The sequence below is a fragment of the Vespa mandarinia genome, chromosome 8, assembly GCF_050613455.1.
Source record: "Vespa mandarinia isolate Hongniang chromosome 8, ASM5061345v1, whole genome shotgun sequence".
NCBI classification, from domain to species: Eukaryota; Metazoa; Arthropoda; class Insecta; order Hymenoptera; family Vespidae; genus Vespa; species Vespa mandarinia.
In genome coordinates this window covers 7,038,793-7,066,728 of record NC_140817.1, presented here as the reverse complement: position 1 = coordinate 7,066,728, position 27,936 = coordinate 7,038,793, and the positions used below count along the sequence as shown (strand labels likewise).

General features: G+C 30.6%; 4 protein-coding genes across 9 annotated transcripts; all 4 read left to right on the top strand.

The window, feature by feature from the left end:
* The first annotated feature begins 76 nt into the window (after positions 1 to 76).
* Positions 77 to 15,839, top strand: LOC118446075 (uncharacterized). Of its 2 annotated transcripts, none has more exons than XM_035876289.2 (5): positions 77 to 398; positions 1,101 to 1,761; positions 2,725 to 3,134; positions 5,768 to 8,497; positions 15,521 to 15,839. In XM_035876289.2, exons 2-4 carry the CDS (start codon positions 1,122 to 1,124, stop codon positions 5,975 to 5,977), a joined length of 1,260 nt encoding a protein of 419 aa, XP_035732182.1. In that variant the 5' UTR covers positions 77 to 398; positions 1,101 to 1,121; the 3' UTR covers positions 5,978 to 8,497; positions 15,521 to 15,839. The 2 variants fall into 2 exon arrangements, with proteins under 2 accessions (XP_035732182.1, XP_035732191.1); XM_035876298.2 differs by having other exon boundaries at positions 77 to 420.
* Positions 15,840 to 15,945: 106 nt separating this feature from the next.
* PCB (Pyruvate carboxylase) lies at positions 15,946 to 23,767 on the top strand. 3 transcript variants are annotated; one of them, XM_035876161.2, is made up of 12 exons: positions 15,946 to 16,081; positions 16,947 to 17,266; positions 17,499 to 17,649; positions 17,750 to 17,961; positions 18,031 to 18,233; positions 18,311 to 18,572; positions 18,658 to 18,976; positions 19,917 to 19,967; positions 20,623 to 21,090; positions 21,176 to 21,565; positions 21,641 to 22,473; positions 22,572 to 23,764. In XM_035876161.2, exons 1-12 carry the CDS (start codon positions 15,949 to 15,951, stop codon positions 22,818 to 22,820), a joined length of 3,591 nt encoding a protein of 1,196 aa, XP_035732054.1. In that variant the 5' UTR covers positions 15,946 to 15,948; the 3' UTR covers positions 22,821 to 23,764. The 3 variants fall into 3 exon arrangements, with proteins under 3 accessions (XP_035732054.1, XP_035732076.1, XP_035732085.1); XM_035876183.2 differs by lacking the exon at positions 19,917 to 19,967 and having other exon boundaries at positions 22,572 to 23,763; XM_035876192.2 differs by lacking the exons at positions 15,946 to 16,081; positions 16,947 to 17,266 and having other exon boundaries at positions 17,503 to 17,659; positions 22,572 to 23,767.
* A 502-nt stretch (positions 23,768 to 24,269) lies between these two features.
* LOC118446207 (uncharacterized) lies at positions 24,270 to 25,565 on the top strand. Of its 2 annotated transcripts, none has more exons than XM_085658727.1 (4): positions 24,270 to 24,544; positions 24,623 to 24,821; positions 24,900 to 25,105; positions 25,264 to 25,565. In XM_085658727.1, the coding sequence occupies exons 2-4, from the start codon at positions 24,625 to 24,627 to the stop codon at positions 25,440 to 25,442; spliced, it is 582 nt and encodes a 193-aa protein (XP_085514853.1). In that variant the 5' UTR covers positions 24,270 to 24,544; positions 24,623 to 24,624; the 3' UTR covers positions 25,443 to 25,565. The 2 variants fall into 2 exon arrangements, with proteins under 2 accessions (XP_085514853.1, XP_035732496.1); XM_035876603.2 differs by having other exon boundaries at positions 24,275 to 24,544; positions 24,915 to 25,105; positions 25,264 to 25,558.
* A 231-nt stretch (positions 25,566 to 25,796) lies between these two features.
* On the top strand, positions 25,797 to 27,674 carry LOC118446196 (eukaryotic translation initiation factor 4E type 2). 2 transcript variants are annotated; one of them, XM_035876581.2, is made up of 6 exons: positions 25,797 to 25,983; positions 26,488 to 26,572; positions 26,661 to 26,903; positions 27,004 to 27,156; positions 27,240 to 27,449; positions 27,523 to 27,674. In XM_035876581.2, the coding sequence occupies exons 1-5, from the start codon at positions 25,964 to 25,966 to the stop codon at positions 27,393 to 27,395; spliced, it is 657 nt and encodes a 218-aa protein (XP_035732474.1). In that variant the 5' UTR covers positions 25,797 to 25,963; the 3' UTR covers positions 27,396 to 27,449; positions 27,523 to 27,674. The 2 variants fall into 2 exon arrangements, with proteins under 2 accessions (XP_035732474.1, XP_035732483.1); XM_035876590.2 differs by having other exon boundaries at positions 25,800 to 25,983; positions 26,497 to 26,572.
* Positions 27,675 to 27,936: the final 262 nt, after the last annotated feature.

The following is a 27,936-nucleotide window of genomic DNA, read 5'->3' as shown; positions in this document are numbered from 1 at the left end:
AGTCAAAGAAGCTCTCTCTCTCTCTTTCTCTCTCTCTCTCTCTCTCTCTCTCTCTCTCTCTCTCTCTCTCTCTCTCTCACTGCCTCATTCTTTCTTTCTCTTTCTCTCTTTCTCTTATTTTGTCGTTCATGAACCTTGAAGCCCTTTTCCTCGTTCAAATTGTATCCCATTTCCGGAAGTTCGTCGATAACGCATGCGCCCTAACATGGTATTTCTTGACCCCCCTTTCTTCCTTCGCATCTGCGCATTTTCCAGGCCCGAGGAGAATTTCCCTCACAGCCGACGAGGCTGTTTTCTCCCTACGTTCCCAAGAATCGTCGCGTAGTTTCGTCGACCGTACGAGCGAACAAATTTCTTCTCTGCGACTACGTACAATCTTCTTTCGCATTTCTTTACTCGTGAGTACTACGGATGGGTATTGTACGTAATCAACGTAGATCCTAAATTTTATTTTAATCATTGGTTTCATTTTTTAAGATCTAGACGACATCTTTGTCGAATTTTCTCTGTTAACATATCGACGCGAAGGTGGTCTCTTTCTTTTAGAGTAAGAGAGAAAAAGTGAGAGAGAGAGAGAGAGAGAGAGGGAGAAAAAGAGAGAGAGAGAGAGAGAGAGAAAGAATAGAAAAAAAAGGAAATACAAATCATCTAATGAACGATATTTATCTTAAAATTATCAACATAGTAATATCGAATTTTTTTTATTATGTGCAGCCATTTACCGATCATTTATCATGCAAACCGACATATCATAAATCTTCAAGAATACAAATGGTTCCTTTTATCATTTCCGATATCTTTGCTTTACTTCTGGTATCCATATCCTTTCCAATTTGACATAGATAACCGCATAAATATATATATATATATATATATATATATATATATATCTTAATATATATATATATTTATTAAGATTATATTTATTAATAATATATATATATATATATATATATTTATTAAGATTATTTATTATTATATATTAATAAATAAATATATATATATATTATCGTTTGTAATAATTTGCCGATTTTAAAAATATAAAACAGTTATTATAAATTACATATAAATTACAAAGGGAATAATCTTTTTTTGCACAGGCTTAATTTTTCTTCCTAAGGATGTACAAAACCGTGAGAAAAGGCGATGCCAGTCTACAATACATGATTTTACCACAAAGTGATCAATTCACTTCAAACGGATTATCACAGACAAAATCGACGATTCCGGCGAACAGAAAATTACCATTGAGACTCCTCAAGTATATGATATGCACGCTTTTGGTGGTCGTATTTCTTTGCGTTGCAACGCGATTCCTGAACAATCAGAACGATCACAATCTCTTTGCCGGCACGATACTGGTTATGGGTAGGGTCGGCTATGAAACAACAACAACAACGACGACGACGGCAACAGCGACGGCGACGGCGACGGCGATGACGACGATGACGACGGCAACAACGACGACGACCAGCACGTCGACGACCGGTAGTACGTCAACGACAACCGAAAACGCGTTGAAAAGTGATAAGATCAGCGAAGAAGAAGAGGAAGAAGAAGAAGAAGAAGAAGAAGAAGAGGAGGAGATAGCCGAGAAAAATAGATACCAAGTTCCGATCACGACGACGAGGCCAAGGACAACGACCATGATGATAACGTCGACTAGTGCTTCTTTAAAAAATAAAGATTTTGATGATCGAACGATGCCGATCGATTCATTCAGGAATGATGAGTTTGAGCCTGCCGATACCATATCTCCAGGTATATATCCATATATATATATATTTATGTTTATACGAACATGTTGTTACATATTAAGAATTTTATAAAACAAGAGATTTTAAAGTAAAAAAATCAATTTTATATATATATATTTATTATTAATAAACTATATTTGGTCATTTTTATCATCACTATTTGTTTCTATAAATGATACTACAGAATCATATATCTAATTGTACGTACATATATATATATATATATTAACGTATTGCTTATTAATATTAATTTTTTGGCTTTAATATTAAGAAATTAATTGATTTGAATTTAATTTAATGAAATTTGAATATGATTTAATATTTTTCTGCATGCCCTAATTATATATTGTGTTTGAAAATATAAATACTCCAAAATGAATAAATATCTAAAATTATAAATTTACTTAATATTACTTCATATGACAAGTTTGGACGTCAATGTTATTTTGTATTTTACCAAAAGAAATGTATGTAAATGATATCAATAAGGAAATTTAAACGTAATACGATCAGTTATATAATTATTCACTTATTATTCAGATGATTTTATTTTGTTACTTTTACTATCACAGTTTATTTCTACAAATAATTTCACAGCACTACCGACAACATATTACCAGGTACGCATCTATACATATCATATACGCATAGATATATTTGCGTTTATATCGAGACTTAAATAATTTTAGTGTAAAATGATTACTTATAAACATTCCACTTATCCTTTTAACAGATTTTATTTTATCACTTTTAGTTTTATAAAATTTATTACTACAAACGATCCTCTTTTTTTTTCTTCCTTCACTGTACTCTATCGTCATCATATCTCAAAGTATACACTTGAACTCGATAAGATTTTTTAATAAAATAATAGAAAAAATAAGATAGGAATCTAATAGAAAGTATCTATTTCATAAATAAATATTTACTTATTAGTTAATAACAAACGTATCTGCTTCATTTCCAGAGGACACTGTTATGGATGAAGCAAGAATTCCGACTGATTCGTCGATGAATACACGACAGACTAGTTCTTATTCGAGTTCTCAATCTTCCTCATTCTCGACTCTATCCTCGGAATCCTCGAAGTCCATGTTGAGTAGCATCGAACCTTCGGAAATGACGAAAACGTCCTCTGGAACGGCTAGGAAAGGAAAAATGCCACGAGTGACCTTAAAGTTACGAGAGAACGAAACGATACCACAAATGTATATGAAAGCTGGGATAGCTTCGTATAAAAAAGGTAATATCACGACGAGCGTTCTCGCGCATGGGCTAAGTCTAGAAGGTTTGATCTTTAAAACACCGGAAGGAACGATCAAGCCATGGACACACAAGTGGTTTTTTTCTGACCCTTCTTCAGACTTTCAATGGAAGGTGAGCTTTATCTGTCTTTATCCTTTTTATATTAATATATATTAATATAAATAATTTATAAACACGTAGATATATATATATATATATATATATATATATCGAATATTATTATTAATATTCGATTTTTTACTCGTGAACTCGTGATAATATAATCGTGATTATATATTATTATATTATGTATTATATTATTACTATAAAAGTAATAATATTATATGATGAAATCGTTCGTTAAAAGAAATTCAACATAAATAATACTAATGAATATTGAAATTCATTATACGCTTATAATTTAATTAGCTTAATTAATACTGATATTAAAGTATAAATTCAATTAATTGAATATTCGAAGAATGACGATTTTATCAAATATTTTCTCATCAAATTTCATTTCAAATATATGAAACAATAATTTTTATTGATTTTAAATATATCATAATTTTATTAAACGTTCGTTTGACACTTTTCATTGATATTCCCTGCAAGATACTAAACTTTTGAAAATAGGACAATGTTGAATTTAATCGTTCGTATTATTGAAATACTAATCTATTCTATAAGGATTACAGAGATCGATCGAATTCTATTCATAATGGCTTTGTCATCTCGCCATCCGTTCCTTCTTGCATCCGTATTATTTTCTCTGCTTTGACCCTTTTCGCTTGAATATATAGGTAGATAGATAGATAGGTACATAGATGATTACCGATAATTGAATTATCTAGTGAATTTATTCATTAGATAGGTCGTACGATTTCAACAGGTGACTTTAAATGGATAGATATACTTGTCAAGGGATTCTAACTCGTATTATTCTTTTTGCATAAGATACTTATGATGTCTAATTGTTTCTAGAATAAGAGATAAATGTGTTAATTAATTATAAAATCTTTATCGCATTTCAAACGACATTAAATACTGTCAACTTTATTTTCTCTTTTTTTTCTCTTTTTCTCCTTTTTTGTTTTTTGTTTTTATTTTCTATTTTTATTTTCGTTACTCACGTTTCATGCAACATTTTTAAATACTTTTATTAATATACAATTATCTTATAAAAATGACGTTGAATTTATTTAGCTCGTATTAAATTTCGAATTTTCATCGAAATTGTTGGACAAACATAGTATAATATTCTTGGAATGATAACGATTAAATTATTAATTATTCATTAAAGAATCTTGTTCAAGAGCGAGTAAAGAGAAACCTTTAGTAAATATCGTTAGTTCGTAATAATAAAATTTAATCGTTGGAGAAAAATCTTAATTATCTTTCCTTTTTCTTTTTTGTTTTTTTCTTTTAATTATTATCATTATATTTGTTAAATATTATTTATTAACGGTTATGGTAGAGATACACGGTTATCTCTTTTTTCCTTTATATATCCATTTCCGTTTCTCCTTTTTCTTTTTCTTATTAGGAAATAGGTTATCGATCCTTGGTATTCTAGCCAAGGAGCAATACATTTGAAATTCCGAAAGATCTTCCCTCTAAGGAATTTCGAATTCGATTTTAGCGAAAGACTTAGAGTATTCTCAACTCGCGTTTCACTTCCGAAGCTATTAATTTAAAACACTCGTATATATCGATCCCATTGCAGCAGACATTTAAACAGTCACGTACTGTACGATCGATAAACACGACAGGTAAATCTAAAAACGGACGAAGAAATAGCATCCATTTCTTATTTTCTTTAGTACGGCCTCCATTGGGATTCCGTTATTTTCTTCGGCGAAAGATTGGAACGCGTAATATCTCGAACGAAACATTCCTCCGATAAGAACAAGTCCTCGCTTCTCAATATCGTCATCATATTTTTCTTTTTTCTTTTCTTTTTTTTTTCTCTCCCGGATCGACCACACATTGCACCATCCGATAATTAATTTCCACCTACTCACGTCAATTAATAAAATATGAATTACATTGATTGCTTCAAATCTCTAATTTAATTATAAATCTGTATAATTATAGGAAGTATATACATATGTAAATATATACAGGATGTCCCGATATTAAACGACGCGAACAAATATCTCCGATCGTATTTGTTTTATAAACAAACGCTTGAAATAAGAATTATTAGATTTTGAGATGGAAAATGGCTATGTGTATTGCAGCTATCTCATAGAGGTCACTGTTGTCAAGATATAGAAGTCATGTCAATTTTTTTCTTTTTTAATGGAAATCGATATATCAAGTCTAACAAATATTGTAGAGAATATCAATATGAATTTTACCTACACCTACGGTGTACTTTATACCGATATATTATCGATTTATGGCGCCTTGAAGTTTAACAAATTGTGCTATATATTTACTTGTATATCTATATATACATATATATATATATATATATATATATGTATATATACATATGTATTCTACATATATATAATCTAATCTATAAAAGAATGGTTCGATAATTATTGACATATTAAATTAATTCTCATTCGTTAAATCAATATGAAATTATTCGAGTGCAATGAATTAAAAATTAAAATATAAAATATTTCTTTTATAATTTTAATAAACGAAACGTTCTTCTATTTATATGACGATAATTGCATTGAATATTTTAATTATCGAATGTCATTACAAACGATTATTATTTCGAATTAAGAAGACTACCAACTTTACAGGGTCCAAATCAGATGCCAATGTCGATGTACATCCTTCTAGCAGGATTGGCAGGATTAGCGAGTCTGAGCATCATCTTAATGTTTTACGTTCAACGAAAGGCGTCACGACGGCAACGGCACGATGTTGAGGAACCAGAAACGGAAGTACAGGAAGAGGATAAATCAACGTTGTTGGGCACTGATTATCACGAGATCGAGGACAAGGAATAATTAAGAAACGATCAGAAGAAATTTCGATGATTGTTGACCTCGCGACTGAAATTTCAACTAATTTTTTAAAGGACGTATTTCTTGACCGGAAGACGCACACATGACGACGATGACGATTTTAGAAAGAACGAGAGAAAGAGAGAGAGAGAGAAAGAGAGAGAGAGAGAGAGAGAGAGAGAGAGAGAGAGAGAGAGAGAAAGAGAGAGAATATAGATTTTCTAATAACTATGTCTACCGCGTTTAGAATACTAACAGGACGAAAATGAGATTTGAAATCTTTCAATCTCTTTACTTTGACGATCTTATTGAGACTGGATAAGTAATAGTTATTGATATTTTTCCGATATATTAGTTTAGTTATTCGTTTCGTTGGATCTTTCCACGAAGAGTAATCATTTTCTTACAACAAATATTACAATGTTTTTCTATATTTTATAAATAATAACATTTTCGATTTCCAACGGAACGAAAGAAACGTACATGTGTATCGTACGCGTATGTATGTATGCGTACGTTAGCGGATAGAGCATACGATTCCGTATAAAAAATAATGTTCGATGTGTTTTCGATAATAAAATGAGATAATGAGAGTAGACACGATGATTAAAGTAAAGAAAAAAAAAAAAAGAGAAAAAGAAAAGAAAAAAGAAAAAATAGGGGTTTGGGACGGGTGGGAGGGGAAATATGGAATATAAAAACGGGAGATTAAATGATGTCATAAGTAACGCAATAGAGCAGTAGCAAAAGAAAAAGACGGTTATAGTTTCTATTTTAAAGATTATATTTTTTTAACTTTATTCATTTCGACTTCCAGAGATACGCGCACGGACTTATATCTATGTCGATTAGGTGCGCCATATTTGTGTGTGTGTGTGTGTGTGTGAATGTGTGCATGTGTATATGTATATGTGTATGTATGTGTGTGTGTTTGTTTGTGTATGTATAACATATGTGAGAATGAATTTGTGCTTCGAGTGTGTGTATCTGTTGCGTGTACGCGTGGGTGTGTTCAATGACGCCCATCTTTTCGTATCTCATAGCGGATGGATCGTAAAATGATTTTTTTCTTTTGCCTCCTACGAATCTTTCGCGAATTTTTTTACGCGTTTTATAATCGACAAATGAACGAACGAACGAACATATGGACATATGTAGTACAAATACACACATAAACACACGCTCCGGCGCGAGCGCGCGCGCGCGTGCGTGCGCATGCATACACATATACACATAAATGTATACACGGATGTATATCACACACTCTTATGGATTTTACGCGAAATGCTTCGCAAGGGGCACACGAAATATTTATATTACGATCGTCGATTTCAAATACGAAAGGTCGGCCATCGTTTACTAAACTCGTCACTTCGTATATGTATGTATAACAAATAGGGTGCTTCGTACATCTACTCAATCGTTAAAAAAGTAAATATATATATATATATATATAAATAAATAAATAAATAATAAAAAGGAAAAAAAAATATTACGAACGCCATGCTTCTTGACGAACGTACGAAAGGATCGTTTTAAAGTACGTATACTGTATATTCATGCGTACATATATATATATATATATATATATATATATATATATACACACACACACACACACACACACACACATGTATGCGCACATATACTCTCCTGTGATTGATTGCTTTGTGTGAGTGTGAACGTATGGTGTGTATAATTTATATACATATATATGAATATTCTAGTAACGAGATAACAATTAACGAGAAACGATTTTTCGATTGCTATTCCAACATGACCGAACAAACACGAATATTAACATTTTTGTAAAACAAAAACAGGAAAAAGAAAAAGAAAAAAACACGATTACGAATATATATATATAATCATTGATAATATCGAATGAATGAAGGGCAATCGATTCTCAATACTAATCTCGTTGCAAACCTAGTTAGCTTAGGTAGGCAAATAATTGTGTGTACATATATATTTAATTAACATTAACGTTGTATGTATATCTCGATATCGCGCATTACCGGAACACGGTGCATTTATTTATTATCGGGGAGGATCTGGATCGGCCGATGGAATTAGCTGATTAGGGGCCTATGAATGTATACAAAAAGAAAATAAAACATTGAAAAAAAATCAAGAAACGGTGCAAAGAACTGTTAAAAAAAAATGAAAAAAGAAAAAAATGAAGAAAAAAATAGTTGCTAACAGTCAAAAGTTTTCTACCTTATCGAATGAGGGTAAAAAAGGAAAAAAGAAAAAAGAGGAAAAGATAAATGAGTGACGAACGGAAATGAGAAGACCATCGAAGAATCGTTCGTCGATAATATAGATATCGTGGTTATCTCTCTCGAAAAGAAATTCATATCGATTACGAAGTTTCATCTTCCTCGCGTGTTCGCCACTATTTTTGTAGTAGAGGTCGAGACACGAAGGGAAACGTTGCGTGAGAGAGTTCAGTACGGCTCGGGCTTTAGTCGGATCGAGCTCTGGCCTCTAATTTCTGTTCTCTCCGCTTCGCTGCATCGTGTAAGTACGTAAAGCCGAGGACAATTTTTTGAATCATTAGCGAACGAAAGATAATCGTGATGACATATCCGTGACTAAATTATTACTTTTCTATTCTCGTTCATAAAAGGGGTGTGGGAGAGGGGATAGAGAAAAAACGAAAAAGCAAAAGAAATCAAGCAGCAAGTTTACAATTTGAAAGATATTGATCATTCGAAAACATTTGACATACTTAAAAATAAAAAAGAAAAAAAAATATCGATAAGAAAGGATTATTATTCTCGTTCGTTTCTAAAGAGACTTTATAAGATTATTCTTTTAAAGGGCTGAAGGTCCATTATTTTAATAAATCTCTAACACCATTCAGAATACAGGAATATCTGGTTAACCCTCATAAAGGTATCTATACGATAAAATATAGTCCATAATAAGGGACGGTTATGTCGTGATACGCTATTACCGATCAGTCAAAGGGGTCAAAGGCAAAAGTGCTTTTTCCACTGTAAATTCTCTTAACGTAATTGCGTATTATCTTTTACATAACCAACAACGTTGAAATTTTCATTACATATATCGTTACATATATCTAAAATGATTACATTTATTTACTCGTAAATGTGAAAAGTATAAGATTTCATTTGAATTAATCATTTTTGGATAGGAACGTTAATGCGTATTTTATTGTATCGTTTAAAATTTCATGAAAAGTTTATTGATAAAAAGATATGACTTTAAGTAATAGCGCCTCGTAAATCTCATACGAGACATCTCTCTCTCCCTCCCTCTGTCTCTCTCTCTCTCTCTCTCTCTCCCCCTCCCATTCTCTCTCTCTCAACGTTCTCGCCAACTAACGCTGCTGGATTAGCGACTGAGTGAGTGACGATGCGCGGCGCTTCGCGATGCGCTAAGAAAATGACGTATCGAAGTGGGAGCTACGTTATACGCTTCGAATTTGGCGAGATGTAGATGAGTCTCGTTGTCTCTCTCTCTTTCTCTCTCTCTTTCTCTCTTTCTCTCTCTCTCTCTCTCTCTCTCTCTCTCTCTCTCTCTCTCTCTCTGTGACATGTGTTTGTTCATCATTCGATACGACGACGCCGAGGAGGAGCTTCATGTCACTCCCAATGCAAATCATGCGTCGATCATTTTAAACACGAACACGTTTTCAAGCGTTTGAAATTCGAAAAAAAAAGAAAAAAGAAAAAAGAAAAAGAAAAAGCAAAAAATACTACTCGATCGTAACTTTTCTTTCTCTTCGATAACAGATGAATATATAGAAAGAATATTTATTTACTTATTGATTTATATATATATATATATATATATATATATATATATATATTTCGTCACGTATCTATTCTTAAGATTAAATTTTTGATCAAATCTATATAGATAATATGTTAGCCATTTTATTCCTAGTGTTACGATCAATCTTAATCGGTCATTAACTCAATTTTTTTTTTGCCTCCCTCATTTAGTTACATATATACGTATGTACGTACGATATGTAAGCATACACGTTTACAATGAGTAACAATGAAAATAAATATGATTTTTAGTTATTTCTTGGCCGAGGATATATATTCAAGATAATATATATTATAGCGATGGATCGTTTTAATTTTTATTTTTATTTCTTTTTTTTTTTTTTTTTTTTCCATTAACGTTATATCGTTTGATCTAATAATATGATAAAAACTGAGTCAGAATCTTAACGTTGTTCGAATACTCGAATAAGTCGTCTCTCGCGAACTTATCTTTTCTCGAATTTCTTTTCTTTTTTATTCCTTTTGACCCTGAACTGGTTCCCTTGGACACTCGAAGGAGAACTCGTTCTCTAGTTGGATAGAAACAGAGTTTTCATTAACGTTTATGGGAATGTTTGTCTGAAAGATTGCATATATATATATATATTGCATATATATATATATTGCATATATATATATATTGCATATATATATATATATATATATATATATATATATATAAATATTAACAATTTTCAACGATAATACATACTTTGCTTTTACTTTTATTTCCTTGATATAGTAGAGTGATATCAGATACAACGATATATCATTGAGAACGTTTGTCTTCACTTTCTAACCCATTTAAAATCAATCTATTCGTTTATCATTCATTTAAGAAAAAAATGTCTTTCCTTCATTCCCATTTCCTTTTTTTTTTTTTTTTTTTTTAAGACTATCTCTTTTACATACTTTTGAATACGAGTTGTCTAATTGGCGGTTCGTGTTTCAAAATAAGACAATTGTCTTCTTGATTATCTAACTTTTAATCCAATCTAATCGTTATCTCTTCTACGTACAATGTACGGAGAACATACGAGAATATATATCCTTTTGCGACATAAATAGTCAATAGTTTCTTAGAACGAAATGAATGGAATAGGTTGGACAATGATCACTGGATCCATTATCTTCCGTGTAGTTATATATATATATATTTTTTTTTTTCTTCAAGATCTTTTATTATGCTTACGAAGATATAGAATTAACATTTCAAAGATAGTGGTAAATGTACTTCTATTTTTTTTTGAGATTAACTTGCTCGAGTAATGGTGTTTATTATTATCTTTTTGTGACTTTCCGCGAAAAATTATCGTAAAAATAGTTATCATATATGTAAAAATATATATATATATATATATAAAGTGTCCGTCTATAAATGTCTGATTAAATATTTCGCAATTGATTAAAATTAAAAGAAGAGAGTTTATTAAGAAAATTTGCATTATATAAAAATTTACATTTACATGCTTAATTTTTTCTACATGCACTTTATAGTCGACTTAGAGCCATGCAAACTTTTAATATTTACGAGAAATGATATTTTGTAATATCTTATATGGATATCAATCATGTATAGGCGCAATAAAATCGACACGGTATCGGAGAATAGAGCCTTTTAATGGTAATCTAAATCTTGAAATGGAATAATAATATAAAACAAAATGAATCGTTGTTACGATTGTAGTATCACATTAACGATAAGACTTCAATATATATATTTGTTTCTTTTTTATAAATTTTTAATAAAACATTTGTAATTCTATGTTTATACAACATTCTTTTTCCTTTTTTTATTTCTACTTGTGAAACATATCGGCACAGTTTGATGGAAAAAAACCTGAAAAATCTTATGTATATATATATATATATATATATATATATATATATATATATATATATATAATGTTGAAGCTTGGTACAAATTTCGAATTGGTTTTATCTAAGCCATAGTACGATTGATTGATGAAAGTATGAAGCCATGAAACGTTTTCTTCGACGAGTTTATCGTGGTTTCTTATTTTTGTTATTCGAAGTAACACGAACTTGCTGTTAATTTAATTACACTCACGCTAGACATTACGATCTCTATATTAAGTCGGAAAAAAACCATATACTGACGTGTTTGAAAAAATATGTGCGGTTCGTGAACATTATTTTAATAAACATGTTATATATGTATATATAATACGCATATATACATTTATATTGTATATGTATATTAAAATGTATTACGCATAACGAATGAATCGTTTAGAATTTTACGATTCATCAGTATACAAAGAAATATGCATTTTTCCTTCGATCTTAACTAGATTTAATGTTTTACAGTATATTATATTTTTGACAGCAATTATCTGGAACATTTAAATATTTATATAATTAGCATGATATAATAATTAATTCCAAGTAACATTTACGAAGACATTTATTGGACAATTTAAATTATCTCTAAAACGAAGTACAATCGGTAGACTCATTTAGATTGGTTTTCATATTTGTGTCAATGACAGATTGAAATCGTAAAATATAAATTATACGTTAGAAAGAAAAAAAACAAAAAAAAACGAGAGAACAAATACATTTAAATATTGCTAACATATACGAAGGAAAGACACGAAGGAAAGATAAGTTTTAATGATGCAAAGAACAAGGTCGCAAATAATTTCTTTTTTTCTTCCCTTTTTTTTTTTGTCTTTTTTCTTCTTGCCTTCTTTTCTCTTTTCTTGTACTTTACATTGCAAAAAGATCTGATAGAATTTATCTTGATCTTTTTTTCCTTTCTCTATGATATAAAATTTTTTTTAAATACTCGTCTAATTTTACTTGTTACAATATAATATCTTTATAATATCATAATTAGATTTTATATCGAACCTCGTGCTCTCGATCGAAGAGCAAGAGGTTAACAGTGGGTGCGATTAGTTAGAAATAATAGTTACGTAAGCCAAAGGCGAAGTTCGGCTCCAATTGCATCCTTCAAGTAGTTTATCGATTTCATGAAAGATTAAAATTTGAATTCAGTGCAGTCTATTTCACACACACACTTTCTCTCTCTCTCACTCTCTCTCTCTCTCACTCTCTCTCTCTCTCTCTCTCTCACTCACTCACTCTCCCTCCCTCTCTCTCTCTCTCTCTCTCTCTCTCTCTCTCTCTCTCTCTCTCTCTCTCTCTCTCTCTCTCTATCTCTCTCTCTCTCTCTCTTTCTCTCTCTCGATGATGTCAAAGACCGGACAAAATGGTTTCTGTAGTTTTACTACGATTTTTTTATATTAATATTTATTTTTTTTTCCCCATTTTTAACAACACATACGATAACAGATTAATTTAGAGCATTGACAATTTCGCATTATAATGAGGAAAGCATCATAGAATCAATGATAAGCAATTTGTTGTTTCTCTTCTTTACTTACTCGATATATATATACATACATTCTTTTTTCCTTCTGATAAGTCAAAATTTTTATTTTTTAATGAAAAATATCGTAATATCGATAGATATATACTGTTATACAAAATATTAAAATGATAACAGAATGAAGATATAATTCTGTTTTTTTTTTCTTTTTTTTTTTCCTCATATGATTATGTAATATATAACGTGTACATATCTGGAGGAAAAATGAAATTAGAATTCCTACGAAAAACGATAAATGGTTCAGAAGTAAAGTCATTTACCATTAACTCCGTATACGTTGAAATTATTAAAAAAAATATAATGAAGAAAGAATCTATTTCTAAATGAGTTTTATCTAGAGAGAAGATAAAAAGAGAGTAGGGAAAACAAATTTTGAAAAATTTAATTTGACCAGAAATGGAAAATTTAAATTAAAATGAAAAATTTAATTAATTTTTCTAGAAAATGGAAAAATAAAAAAAAAAAATTGAAAAAGATAGTATCAAAAAAAAAGAAATTAACCGAGATGCTTCGATATTAATTCAACGATATGAAATTTGATCGAACGATACATTTTGATCGAAAATGTCGATTAATACGAAAAGTACTGTACTTATCAATGTGGGATAATTAGCTCTTCTGAAAGCTGCGCAGTAACGTCGAACGTATGGTGGGATCGAAAAGGGTAAGGTAGGGGAAAACTAGGACTACCCCATTCACCTGAAATGCTTTTGTATAAATGTCATAATCAATGTACGCAACGGAATAGCTTCTCGGTCGTATCAACAAATCAAGAAATTCAAGGAAAGATTAAAAATTTTTATTTCGATAATTATCAAATAGGTATGTACATAGGTGCGAAAATTTTTTTATCAACATTATTCTTCTTATCTTACGTTATCTTACGAACCATTATTTTTTTCTTTCTCTCTCTTATTTCTTTTTCTTTCTTTTATATCTACCAATGTAAATGTAATTTATATTCACTCGTTTTACATATATGCACGATATATATACATACATACATACATATATATATATATATGTATTAGCGAACAACATTCAAATTAGAAACCCACACCCACGAAATATTCAAATTGAAACGAAGGATATGAGTCCATTTCAATTATGCCAATGTAATTTTTTTAAATATTTTTTTTGAAGATTTCTTATTTGCACAACTGAAAAAATTTTTCAGTATTATCATTCGTTATAATCAATTACATTAAAATAATCCAACTGTTATTCTTTTTTTATTGTCTATATCAATAAATTGATTTATATAAATGGGAAGGACGAAAAAAAAGATCATGAGGATAAATATGAATGAGATCTCAGGTTTATCGAAAGGATGATTAGGCAGGCAGACATTAAATAACGCATATTATCAAACAATGGCAATAAAATTACCATCTTCCGAACAAGTTCATAGTCTATAATATGTTACGTAATAACAGCGGCAGACTACCATGAAATAAATAAGCTGACGAAAGAGATGGTGAAAGTATTTTTTTCATTTAACGATAAACATCGTTGATGAAACGATAAAAAAAAAGAGAGAGAGAGAACGAAAGATAAAGAAAAAGAAAGAAATAAGAGTTCGAAAATCTTTTTTACGTTCATTTACGTTCATTACGTTACATTACGTTCGCATCTATCCTTGTTTGTTTAGATAAAACGGAATAATACAGAAAGTTGTGTCGAAAATATATAGAATTTATTTATCTTATCGAATTTGAGAGTTTATAGTCATAAATGTCTTTATCTAATGAAACTTCAATAATTAATAATTTAAAATTAATGAAATCGATCATTTTCGATCGTAATTATTGAATCATTCCAATGAAAAATTCTATAATTAATATTCTTTCTTTTTTTCTTTTTTTCTTTTTTTTTTTTTCTTTTCTTAAGACTGGTATTCACCATTAAATGTTTTAATAGAGTGTTAAAATTTGGATAACATATTTATTGTTTTTATTGTTATTATTTTTATAAAGGGTAAAATGCGGAAAGGTCATTGACCGTCGACGCTCTTTTTTTTTATCCTATCAGATATAAATATAAATCCTTTTTCTGGATTATCTTCTGACAGCTGTAAATTATGTTTGCCACTTGTGACATTTAATAACTACGAACAGGATAGACTGAACTCTGAACATATGGTTCGAATGTCGGACGACTTTAATTATTATGAACGGCCACGCGTTATTGTTTTAATAAAAGTACTGATAAAAGTTTAACGAGATCATGGTGCTTTCCTTCGATGATTATTTTTCTTCGCAATTAATTTTATTTTTTTCTGTTTTATTTTTTTTGTTTTGTTTTTGTTTTTGTTTTATTTAGATATCCGACGTCCATCATCGAAGTAGTCTCCCCTTGTTATTAATAAACATTTAAATACGATAACTTAATTAATTTAATTTACATTTTAATAAGAGAACTTAATAAAAAGAAAGAAGTGTTCAACGAGAAAATAAAAGGTCTTCTATTTAAGAGAAAAAAAAAGAAGAAAAAAAAAAGAAAAAAGAAAGAAAGAAAAAGAAAAAAAAAGAAAAAGGAGAAAAAGAAAATGCCTTAAGAAGAAAGAAGAGATATTGAATAGAAAATATTGGATCTTATAACACTGACTTTTTTTTAATAAATAGGTGAATAAAACAAAAAATTGGAGAATAACGATCATCGATAGTTATCGGAGTTATAATTTTTACAACGAATAAATAGAAAAACGTTTACAAATATATCTATAATATAGAAAGTTTGAATAATCGAAGATGCAGTCGATAAGAGCCCAGCAAGTCTTATCAAAACACAAAACGATACTACATACATGGAGAGTCAGCAAGAATTTATTCGCCAGCGATGTTCAGTACAAACCTATCAGAAGTGTTTTGGTGGCAAATCGAGGTAAGTGATTTAATTTCTTTCGAAATAAAAATAAAATAATAGTAATAATAATAAGAATAACAATAATAATAAAAAGTAGATAAAGAGTACAAATAATTAAGGATAAAATGAATAAAAAGAAAGAAAGAAGAAAAAAAGACGTTTAATCGAGTTAAATTGACCTAAAAAGATAATTTGATATTGCTCATTGGCTTTGACCGATCGAAAATTTTTGGCTCCATTACAGTAGAGCTATTTAGTTCAATACCATTGCCAACTAATTCAACAAACCGATCCAAAAAAAATGGTAATCCTTTGCAAATATCTATCTTATTAGACTAACATACGATAACGCGTAAGCCGAAAATTATGCACCATACGATCACGAGTCCACTCATGATAAGAATGACGAATATTGACTCAATCGTTGACGTTAATTCAACAAATGATCATTCATATTGTTCATAGAAGATCATTCATATCTTCAAATAATTCAACTTGACTATTGTGAAAGTATTCCTTCGATTGGCCTGAACATGTATTAATTATTAATTCAAAAAAAAACGATATTTCCTCGAACGATAGATAAAATCGCAATACGCGTAATGGAATCCAAAAGCTAATTATCGAAAGTAAAATTTATCTCTGATCGATTACTCTGTGAATTGCTGTTTTTTTTTTCTTCTTTCTTTCTTTTTTTTTTTTTGTTCTCTTCTTTTTAATCACTCCAATACTTTCTCCGATCGATAGATTCGTGAGATAAATAAATTTTTAATAAAACCTCAATGTTACAATAAATTTTTTCGTTTTTTGAAAAAAGAAAAAAAAAAGAAAAATTAAATAAATAAATAAAAAGGAAATATTTTATGTTATATGATTTATTTAGGGGAGATCGCTATTCGTGTTTTTCGTGCTTGCACCGAACTCGGCATTCGTTCGGTAGCTATTTATTCGGAACAAGATAAGATGCAAATGCACAGACAGAAGGCCGATGAAGGTTACTTAGTTGGAAGAGGCTTACCACCGGTCCAAGCTTATCTCAATATACCAGAGATTATACAAGTAGCTAAAGAGAATGACGTTGATGCCATTCATCCAGGCTATGGTTTCCTCTCAGAAAGATCAGATTTTGCTCAAGCTGTGATCGATGCTGGATTAAGATTTATCGGACCTAGTCCGAAGGTCGTTCAACAAATGGGAGACAAGGTGATGACTCGAGAAAATGACGTGAATAGTTTAAGAACTGCAATTAATCCTTTAATGGTTATGATTCTTTTTTTTTTTTTAATAAAATAAAAAAAAATGTATTATTTAATACTTATTAAATTATTAAGTGAATATTAAAAGCGAAAAATTATGTAAAATATTTTTATCGAAATTTACTGTGAAATAGAAATTTGTAGGGACATACATTAATGAAATAAAATTATATTATTAGGTGGCTGCCAGACAAGCTGCTATAGCAGCTGGAGTACCGATCGTTCCAGGAACGGACGGTCCAGTGAGGACTACCGACGAAGCCATGGAATTTTGTATGAAACATGGCCTTCCCGTAATATTCAAAGCTGCTTATGGAGGTGGAGGGCGAGGTAGACCCCAGTAATTGATGACTGTTTTTCGTTATTACACTTATTATCGAATAATTATTAAAGGTTTGAGAAACGATCGAAACGTTTATTACATCGACAGGTATGCGTGTCGTCAGACAAATGGAAGAGGTTCGTGAAATGTTCGAACGTGCATCGTCCGAGGCAAAGGCAGCTTTTGGAGACGGTGCTATGTTCATCGAGAAGTTCATCGAAAGACCAAGGCATATTGAGGTACAATTACTCGGTGATCAAGCCGGTAATGTCGTACATCTTTACGAACGGGATTGTTCGGTTCAACGTCGGCATCAAAAGGTAAGATAATCGTGATCGTATTATTATTACTATGGTAATTTTAATAATCAAAATTCATCATTTTTGCAGGTTGTGGAAATTGCACCTGCGCCACGATTGGATATCAAAGTAAGGAATAAGATGACTGAATACGCCGTAAAGCTGGCAAAACACGTTGGTTATTCGAACGCTGGTACCGTCGAGTTTCTAGTCGATGAATCAGGAAACTTTTACTTCATCGAAGTTAATGCTAGGCTACAGGTCGAACATACGGTTACGGAAGAGATCACCGGGTACTTTTTCAATTTTCAATGATATTATATAAAAGAGATAGATGACAAGTGATTCGTCGTTATTCAATATGTTTTAGGATTGATCTTGTCCAATCTCAAGTACGAATCGCCGAAGGGATCACTTTACCTGAGCTTGGTATGACGCAAGAGAAAATTGTTCCTCAAGGTTTTGCCATTCAGTGTCGTGTTACGACTGAAGATCCAGCAAAAAATTTCCAACCAGATACTGGAAGGATTGAAGTCTTTCGATCAGGAGAGGGTATGGGAATTCGATTGGACGGTGCATCTGCTTTTGCTGGTGCTATTATATCACCTTACTATGATTCCCTTCTCGTTAAGGTATCTTTAATGATTGAAAAAAAAAAAGAAGAAAAAAGATCAATTTTTTACAAAAGCTAGTAACGTGTTCTTGTTTCAACAAAAGGTGATAAGTCACTCCGCAGATCTTCAATCGTCCTGCGCTAAGATGAATCGCGCATTACGTGAATTCCGAGTTCGTGGTGTGAAAACCAACATACCATTCTTACTTAACGTTTTGGAGAATCAAAAATTCCTCAACGGGAACGTCGACACCTATTTCATCGATGAGAATCCACAATTGTTCCAATTTCAACCGAGCCAGAATCGAGCTCAAAAGTTATTGAATTATTTAGGAACCGTTCTCGTCAATGGACCTAGCACACCATTGGCTACTACTCTAAAACCAGCAGAAATCAAACCTCACGTTCCACAGATCGCTTTAGGTATGATATTTGAAAATGTAGCAAACTGCTTGTGCGTTTGTAATTATTATTGTAACTCTTATTCTAATTCGAAAGATTTAGAAATGAAAACGTTAATAACGATCTAGTATATCAAGTGGCAAACAAGTTAAAACGCTAGAGATCTACAAAGGATACGCTTTGATACGTGGGTCCATAATAAATGGGAGCACACTTTTCTTACTTCGCCTTTAGGGTGTCTGCCAGTCTCTCTATTGATCGGTAATGATTGCCAGAAGGTGATCAAGATTTCTTATAAGGTGATTTCAACGTCGTGTGAATAATCTTTTCATTCTTTGCTAATCCAAATGTTAATATTTCAAATAACAATCTATTACGACAGACACCCTATTTTAGCCCACACAAACTGAAACATTTTGCTTTCTCTGATGGATGACGATGGGCAAACATTGGACAAATCTTTAATTGGATAAATTTTTATCGCATTTTTATGTACTTATTTTTATATTCATTTGCACAATTTGCACCACGTCATCGTACGCAACACTAATGCACTATGTGAACTAGTGAAAGATCAATATTCGCTATTGTCATACTTTTTGTTCTTTTTTTTTTTTTTTCATATATTTTTTCTTTTTCTATTTTATATCATACTCATATATATTTCTCTTTTATAATTTCATTTATCTTTCCATTTTTTGTTGGATTTATTATCGAAGGAGAACATTTGTGATTAAAAACTCATTTAAGTTCACGAGCATGCTTAATAATGAATCAACGAAACGATATATCCAAGTTGTGCCTTATTTATCTGCGTTAAAAGAACTAAATTGTTAATAAAATTCTTCTTAACTGACCATACCTTGGATAGCCGTTAATTAGAAATTAATGGTGCCACGTAATTTATTACTTTTCATTGTTTATCGCATGCTTTTATTTTATTGTTTGGCAATGTTTTTAGACTTTGCTAAGCTTGCAGCTGCAGAGGAGAACAGTGATCCAGATACACCAGGTAGGCAAACAATATTGATTCTTTTGTATTTTTATATATACTTGTTATCAAGTACCCATTTATTATTATAGAGACTGAAGAACATGTATAGCTTGCAAAAATTATTCGATAATAATCTATTAGTTTAGTTAGTACATTATCGATGCAATATACTTTCTAAAGATATTAACTACACAGCAATGTATGTGTGTGTGTGACTGGAGTACAAAAGAATATCTTCTTAAATATATAAGTAGGTAAAAAAATGTAATATAATATGAAGAAATATGTATATGTTCCTCGTGGACATAAATAATTGGCACATTAGGAAGATTTTAATATTTATAACACTTTCTTTTAATATTGTCTTTGCATGACTTAAGGTACACTTGTAAGAATATAATTTACACGTAAACGGTGCATCACACTTGTAGCTTAATTAACAAACATGATTGTTCGTTTGTTGCATGAACGCCTATATATATATATATATACAGCATGATCATATACTGTCGTATAATTACACACAAAGCTTTAATTTTGATAATACACGTGTGTGTGTGTATGCATGAAAACAACTAAACTTACGTTAACACGTTTATGTCAATTTTATGGGAAGAAAAAACACAAGAAAAAGAAAAGATCATTACTGATTAAAATGCATTACATCTTGCAGATGTTATGGATCCACCGAAAGGTTTTCGTCATATCTACAAAGAACAGGGACCAGAAGCATTTGCCAAAGCCATTCGTCAACATAAAGGTGTACTACTGATGGACACGACATTCCGTGACGCGCATCAATCTCTCTTAGCTACACGCGTCCGATCTCACGATCTTCTAACGATCTCACCCTTTGTGGCACATAAATTCAACAAGCTTTATTCCTTGGAGAACTGGGGAGGTGCAACCTTCGACGTAGCATTAAGATTTTTACACGAGTGCCCGTGGGAACGTTTGGAAGATATGCGTAAAGCCATTCCCAATATTCCTTTCCAAATGTTATTAAGAGGTGCTAATGCAGTCGGTTATACAAATTATCCGGACAATGTTGTTTTCAAATTTTGCGAATTAGCCGTCCAAATGGGTATAGACGTTTTCAGAGTGTTCGATTCTTTGAATTACATGCCTAACTTGATCATCGGTAAGACTATATTCTTTTCGTAAAAGATATCTTCGAACTTTTTTTTTATGAACAATTATAATTAACGGATTAAGATCTTTCTCAGGAATGGATGCAGTTGGTAAAGCCGGTGGAATCATAGAGGCCGCGATCTCATATACAGGAGATGTCAGCAATCCGGAACGTAAAAAGTACGATCTAAAATATTACACAGATTTGGCAAATGAATTGGTCAAGGCTGGCACTCATGTCTTGGCGATCAAAGATATGGCAGGTCTTTTGAAACCAAAAGCTGCAACAATATTGATCGACGCTATCAGACAAAAAAATCCTGACGTGCCAATTCATATCCATACTCATGATACCGCAGGCGTCGGGGTTGCATCGATGCTGGCCTGTGTTGAAAGCGGAGCCGACGTTGTTGACGTTGCTGTTGACAGTATGTCTGGAATGACCAGTCAACCTTCCATGGGAGCCATTGTCGCTTCATTGCAGGGTAAAGTATTCGTAATAGTTTTATTTTTATTCAGGTTTCTTTTTGAAGTCCATTAATTTTTATACAAAACTTTAGGTACACCAAACGATACGAATCTGGAACTAAACGATGTCTCGGAATATTCGGCTTATTGGGAACAAACTAGAACGCTTTATGCACCTTTTGAATGTACTACGACGATGAAGTCAGGAAATGCTGATGTATATTTGAACGAAATTCCAGGAGGTCAATATACAAATCTTCAATTCCAAACGTATTCCCTTGGATTGGGTCAATTCTTTGAGGATGTCAAAAAGGCATATAGGGAAGCCAATCTGTTACTCGGTGATATCATTAAAGTTACACCTAGCTCAAAAGTAGTAGGCGATTTGGCGCAATTCATGGTACAAAATAAACTCTCTTCTAAAGATGTACTTAACAAGGCCGAAGAATTGTCTTTCCCGAAGTCGGTAGTTGAATTCCTACAAGGTGCGATTGGTGAACCTCACGGTGGATTCCCTGAACCTTTTAGATCTAAGGTTCTGAAAGATATGCCAAGAGTAAAGGGTAGACCAGGAGAGAACTTGGCACCTTTAGATTTTGCCAATTTAAAGAAAGAATTACAAGAAATCTATCCACATGTTACGGAAAAGGATGTTATGTCCGCAGCCTTATATCCTAGCGTGACGAACGATTACTTAAACTTTAAAGAAAAATTTGGTCCGGTGGACAAACTTGAAACTAGAATTTTCCTCACGGGGCCAAAGGTAGGCGAAGAATTTGACGTAACTATAGAGAAGGGTAAGACGTTAGCCATTAAAACTTTGGCAGTTGCCGAAGATCTTACGAAAAATGGTGAACGTGAAGTATTCTTCGAAATGAATGGTCAATTGAGATCTGTATTCATTAAGGATAAAGAGGCTGTTAAGGTAAGATTTATTAAATTTATATATATATATATATATACATATATCAAAAATTTTTTGATAATAATCCAATGCTTTAATTCATTCTCATTATTTCTCAGGAACTTCACGTACATCCAAAAGCGGATAAAAGTAATAAAAATCAAATTGGAGCTCCTATGCCTGGTACCGTCATTGATATCAGAGCAAAAGTTGGTGATACGGTAGACAAAGGTGCACCTTTGATTGTCTTATCTGCGATGAAAATGGAGATGGTAGTGCAGGCACCAAAGGCAGGAAAAATAAAAACGGTAGATGTTAGTCAAGGGGTAAGAGTGGAAGGAGATGATCTTCTTGTGACCCTTGAATAAGATGAGCCAAAATTATAGAATATTCATTAGTCATTTTTTTACATAATTCGTTACAACAGAGAATCTCTCTGCATTACATTATTTTCATAATACATATGTTCTTCGCCCTTGCTAAAATTTTATCAACCACGGACTATTAAGTATCGAGGACATTTTCAAATATTTACAAAAAATACATTATTTTACACATTCTTCTTTTCTTCTTCATCTTTGTTAGAATATTTATAATTTCAATGATGCTATAGTAGCAAAAAAATTTTTAATATACGTATATAATACTGCCTAAAATGTAATTCAATTGTGCCTAAAATGTCAATTCATATTAGAGATGTATGCTTTATAAAATATTCACAAAACAAAAAGAATTGGTTGCATTAAAGTAATAGATTTTTTATATTCTGATATACATAAATGAAAACTGGAATTCATTTGTTGATTTATTATTAAAATGTATCATATAATAGTAATTTTAATAATCCCCACGAAAAGTAGAAATATAAAATATAGAAAACAGGATAGTTAGATTTTATATATATATATATAAAAATCAATTACCTATATTTAAAGTTATGTACAAAAACAATGACTATTTTTCTCAATCTAAAAGAGTTCTAGTAAGAAAATATCAGTGACTCCTGGGTTTTTGTCATATTTAAATTGCTCTATTTAAATTGTTATTTCAGACTATATGTACATATGTCATATCTACCCTGAAAATTGTCAATGATTAACCGTCATATTCTCTGGTTTCACTGATAATTGTATATATAGTCATAAGTGAACATAAGTTTTTAGCTTATACTTGTTATAAATGTATAATTGTATTTGACAAAAAATTATTGTGCTAGTTGAAGTAATTATAATATTTTCAAGCTGCATATTATTCATAATAAATGTATTAAAAAGAAAAAAAAAAAAGAAAGAATCAGCCCGTTTCATATACAATCATCAATTTTATATACAAACATTGCTGTTTCTTTGACAATAGTAATAAATAAAAGTTATAACTTTTGTGCAAATTTATGAAAACATTTGAATTTACCAAAAAAATTGAACATTTTTTATGAAATAATAAACAGTTAATACATATGTGAATTTATCGTCTGTATGTTATTAAAAAACATTTTAAAACAAATTTACATGTATACTTTATGAAGTCATTTCTTTTTATTTGTCGTGATTAAATAGAATGATGATTCAATCTTAAAATTTTTATAGCAAAAATATCACTTGTTCCGATCAATAAAAGATATGCTTTTACATATGTCTCGCATTAATTATTGTCACAACAATTAGAACGAATTGTCAAGAAAATTTAAAAACAATTTCCCGCCGTTTTTAATTATTTTTAAAAAGTTATTTTGCACCATCTGGTGGTACTTCAAAAGAATTAAAACTATTATATAGTTTTTATATATATATATATATACGTATATATATATATTACGTAAATATATATATACGTAAATTATTTCTAGGTTTTTCTTCGTAGGTAATTTAAACTTTGAATTCTTTCTGTTTTTAAAAATTACTACAAAAAAATAAGAAAAGTTTGGTAGAAGGGAGTTACAATATTTGAGGAAACTACAACCTAGTATCCGTCAGTTTCATGGATACCGTCGACGTGTCGATGCCGAAGATAGAAATTGTATTTGTTGTGTTATCAGTGACAGAAGTCGTGAAGGCTTTCTTGATTATTTAAAAGATCGCTTTTATAGAAAGAGGTATTTAAAATGGAATGTTATAGAAGAAAATTATTCAAATAATCATATTAACAATATAATAACAATCGTTTCTTTCAGAAATGAGTATTAATCCGATGAAATGGAAAACTAAAAATATTATATATACAATAATAATAATTTCTATGTTTTATTATCTTTTTATTCATAAGAAAACTAAGCAAACGAAGAACGTAGGTATTATCAATAATACCCATCCAATTTATGTATGGGAATTTGTAGCAGATTTCAGCAATATGAGATTATTAAATCCACTTATGTACGTACCTTAATGTTATTAAATTCTCGATAAGAAAAAAAATTAAGAAAAAGAATTAAAAAAAAAAATATCACGAAGTGTTACAAATTTTAGAGATGATTTCAACATCACCGCGGAGAGTGGAAATTACGATCACTGGCAATATTCCGTTGAATATAATGAACATTTACGTTATATACCATTCATAGAAAACTTTGGTGTTGGACATTATTCGATAAAAAAAGAAAACGATGATTATTTAATAAGTTCGAATCATAATACTTGTTTCTTTGGTTTCATATGTGGTAAGTTGTTTTGTTCTCGGTTTTGTTATTTTATTCCTTTTTTCTGTAAATAGCAGTGTGATCTTAGAGGCAACACAGCTTAGATTATAATTGTAAAATCAGTCATTGACTTTCATAAAGTTCGATTCTAAATTTCAATGATCTCGTTCAAATTTCAGTGAGAACAACATCTGAATTTAGATTCGAGAAATATGAGGAAAAAAACACGAGGTGCACCGAAACCGTAGAATATCATTGTCCGATTACTGTTATGCCCTTGTGCGACGAAGAAGTTAAGGCACAACGGAACGATATAATGAATCGATTAAAGGCGGCGTTTTCATCAATAGAAAAATAATACTTTCGATTCCTCGAATTTTTACGGCCTAATGAAATATTTTAAAAATATACGTTCAAGAGATTTTATATATATATATATATATTGTTAGGATAATAACGATAAAAAAAAATTGAAAAAATGAGTTTATCATTTTCCTCAAAAAAAAAAAAAAAAAAAAAAAACAAAAAATATGTACTATTGTTTTTCTAACAAAAAAATATATCTTTTTACAAATTATTTCTATATTACCCTATATTTATTATACGCTATCAAATTTCTATGATACTATTTATAGATATATGTATATATATGTATATATTACAATTTTAGATTCACTGAGAGAATGATGTATTAAAACTAGGAAATTCTAGTAAAAGATTAGTATAGCCAACGTAAGGGCATTAAACTTCTTAATGCAATAAGTGATAAAGGAGAGAGATCAACAATCAAGTTTTTGTATTTATATTCCTACTTGTTGAAATATATCGTTTACAGTATTTTATTAATATTCTATATACATTTATACCTCTGCAAGAAACATGTCCAATAAATTTGAGGCGTAAGTGAAACTATAGTGTTTCTCTGATTTCATCGTGCTATTTTCGCAAGCAACTTTTATGGAGGTTAGATTCATTTTCAATGCAAAATTACTCGAGTAAAATATTTATCATACTCGTGACACGAAGCACCAGTTGTTAGAATAATCGTGTATAAATTTCTCTTCGATATGGACTTTCAGTGCTTCGATTTACAATATCCAGTGGAATGTAGAACGTGACATTTGTCACAATATATTGTATTGACTCGTGTTTTCATCATTTTTTTTTCTTTTTTTCTTCTTTTTAAAATTTACTAACCATGTTTTCGGAACTTGTTCGCTTCGATCTTGCAGTGTTTTCAAATTAAAAAATTGAATGATTAATAATGCATACATTATACAAATTAATTCAAATGTGTATATACAACTGTGCCAGGCACATTATTTTTGAATAAATAAAATATGTGATTATTATTTCTTTTACGTATAGATAAAAAAGGAAACATATTTTGTGAATTATGATAGTTCTTACAGATCAAAAACCAATGAAGACAGTGGAGACGAAGAAACCCAATCAAAGGACAGTCATAAAGTTGAAAAAGATCTATTAGTGAGTAGAACATTCGCAGCTTATTTTTAGTTTTACTTGCAAATTTAGATTTAGCAGTGCTTTATAAATCACATTTTTTTTTGTGTAGCCTCCTATAGAAATAAGTCCTCACGAGCACAAATTGCAATATGCATACGCGTTATGGTATAGTAGACGCAGTCCTGGTAAACAAACCAGCATACAGAGTTACGACCAGAATTTAAAATTGGTTGGTAGGTTCGCAAGTGTGGAACAATTTTGGGGTCTATACAGTCACTTAGTCAGACCATCAGAATTAACAACACACACAGACTTTCACTTATTTAAAGTGGGTATAAAACCTATGTGGGAGGTAAGTATTTTATCTTGATAATTATTTTTTGTATTGCTTTAAATGAAAGTATTAAAATTAATTACGATAAATGTATACGATTAAAGTCCTTTAATTCCAGGATGAGGCAAACCAAAGAGGTGGTAAATGGATAGTAAGATTAAGAAAAGGCTTGGTGTCAAGATGTTGGGAAAATCTTATTTTAGCTATGTTAGGAGAGCAATTTATGGTAGGAGAGGAAATATGTGGTGCTGTTGTATCCATAAGGTTTCAAGTAAGAATAATTAATATCTTATCTACTATTTTTAATTTACTTCATTCAATTTAATATATAAATATATTTTTCTTTGAATTTAGGAAGATATAATTTGTGTTTGGAACAAAACAGCATCGGATGTTGCAACGACAGCAAGAATTAGAGATACACTTAGGAGAGTATTACATCTTCCAGCCAGTGCCTCTATGGAATATAAGACTCACAATGAAAGTTTAAAAAATGTTCATAGGCTTTAGAGCTATGAAGATCTGACTGCGATACATTTCAACCACTTTGTGGAGATTGTGAAGGCAAGTTATATATTTCTTGACAGGTAGAAGCCACAAATGTAATTTATTTGACATTTTATTATTATACCAACAGATACTTGTGACGTGGTGGCAATTCTGACGTTCAGAATATTTTGCAAATAATGAATTGGGCTAAACAACTGTTCGGTGAACCACTTTATTCACAAGTGTCATCATTGTAACTTATGTAAATAATAAATACACATTGCTAATGGTTGTCTGAATGCTTTTATTTAAAAATTGAAAAATTGTAACTTAATTGACTAATCAGTCTTTATGAAATACTTATATTGTTAAAAAAAAAAAAATTGATTTCCTCTCTAATATAAATGAAACTAATTCAGCTTGATTTGTATTATTTTGTAGAATATACAAAGATATCTTTATTGACATTTTCATATAATTCTTTTTATTAAGAATTTAAAATGGCAACCTACTGCACATAGAAAGATATTTACATATCTATATATGAGATCATATTTTTTTG

Bases quoted from the DNA above. Each gene is read 5' to 3' on its own strand.
- LOC118446075 (XM_035876289.2), top strand. From the start codon at position 1,122: ATGTACAAAACCGTGAGAAAAGGCGATGCCAGTCTACAATACATGATT. The intron at 1,762-2,724 runs GTATATATCCAT...CTTCATTTCCAG, and splicing joins TGCCGATACCATATCTCCAG to AGGACACTGTTATGGATGAA. The intron at 3,135-5,767 runs GTGAGCTTTATC...CCAACTTTACAG, and splicing joins CTTCAGACTTTCAATGGAAG to GGTCCAAATCAGATGCCAAT.
- PCB (XM_035876161.2), top strand. From the start codon at position 15,949: ATGCAGTCGATAAGAGCCCAGCAAGTCTTATCAAAACACAAAACGATA. The intron at 21,566-21,640 runs GTAAAGTATTCG...ACAAAACTTTAG, and splicing joins CATTGTCGCTTCATTGCAGG to GTACACCAAACGATACGAAT. The intron at 22,474-22,571 runs GTAAGATTTATT...ATTATTTCTCAG, and splicing joins AGGATAAAGAGGCTGTTAAG to GAACTTCACGTACATCCAAA.
- LOC118446207 (XM_085658727.1), top strand. From the start codon at position 24,625: ATGAGTATTAATCCGATGAAATGGAAAACTAAAAATATTATATATACA. The intron at 24,822-24,899 runs GTACGTACCTTA...AATATCACGAAG, and splicing joins AGATTATTAAATCCACTTAT to TGTTACAAATTTTAGAGATG. The intron at 25,106-25,263 runs GTAAGTTGTTTT...TTCAAATTTCAG, and splicing joins TTTCTTTGGTTTCATATGTG to TGAGAACAACATCTGAATTT.
- LOC118446196 (XM_035876581.2), top strand. From the start codon at position 25,964: ATGTCCAATAAATTTGAGGC. The intron at 26,573-26,660 runs GTGAGTAGAACA...TTTTTTGTGTAG, and splicing joins AAGTTGAAAAAGATCTATTA to CCTCCTATAGAAATAAGTCC. The intron at 26,904-27,003 runs GTAAGTATTTTA...CTTTAATTCCAG, and splicing joins GTATAAAACCTATGTGGGAG to GATGAGGCAAACCAAAGAGG.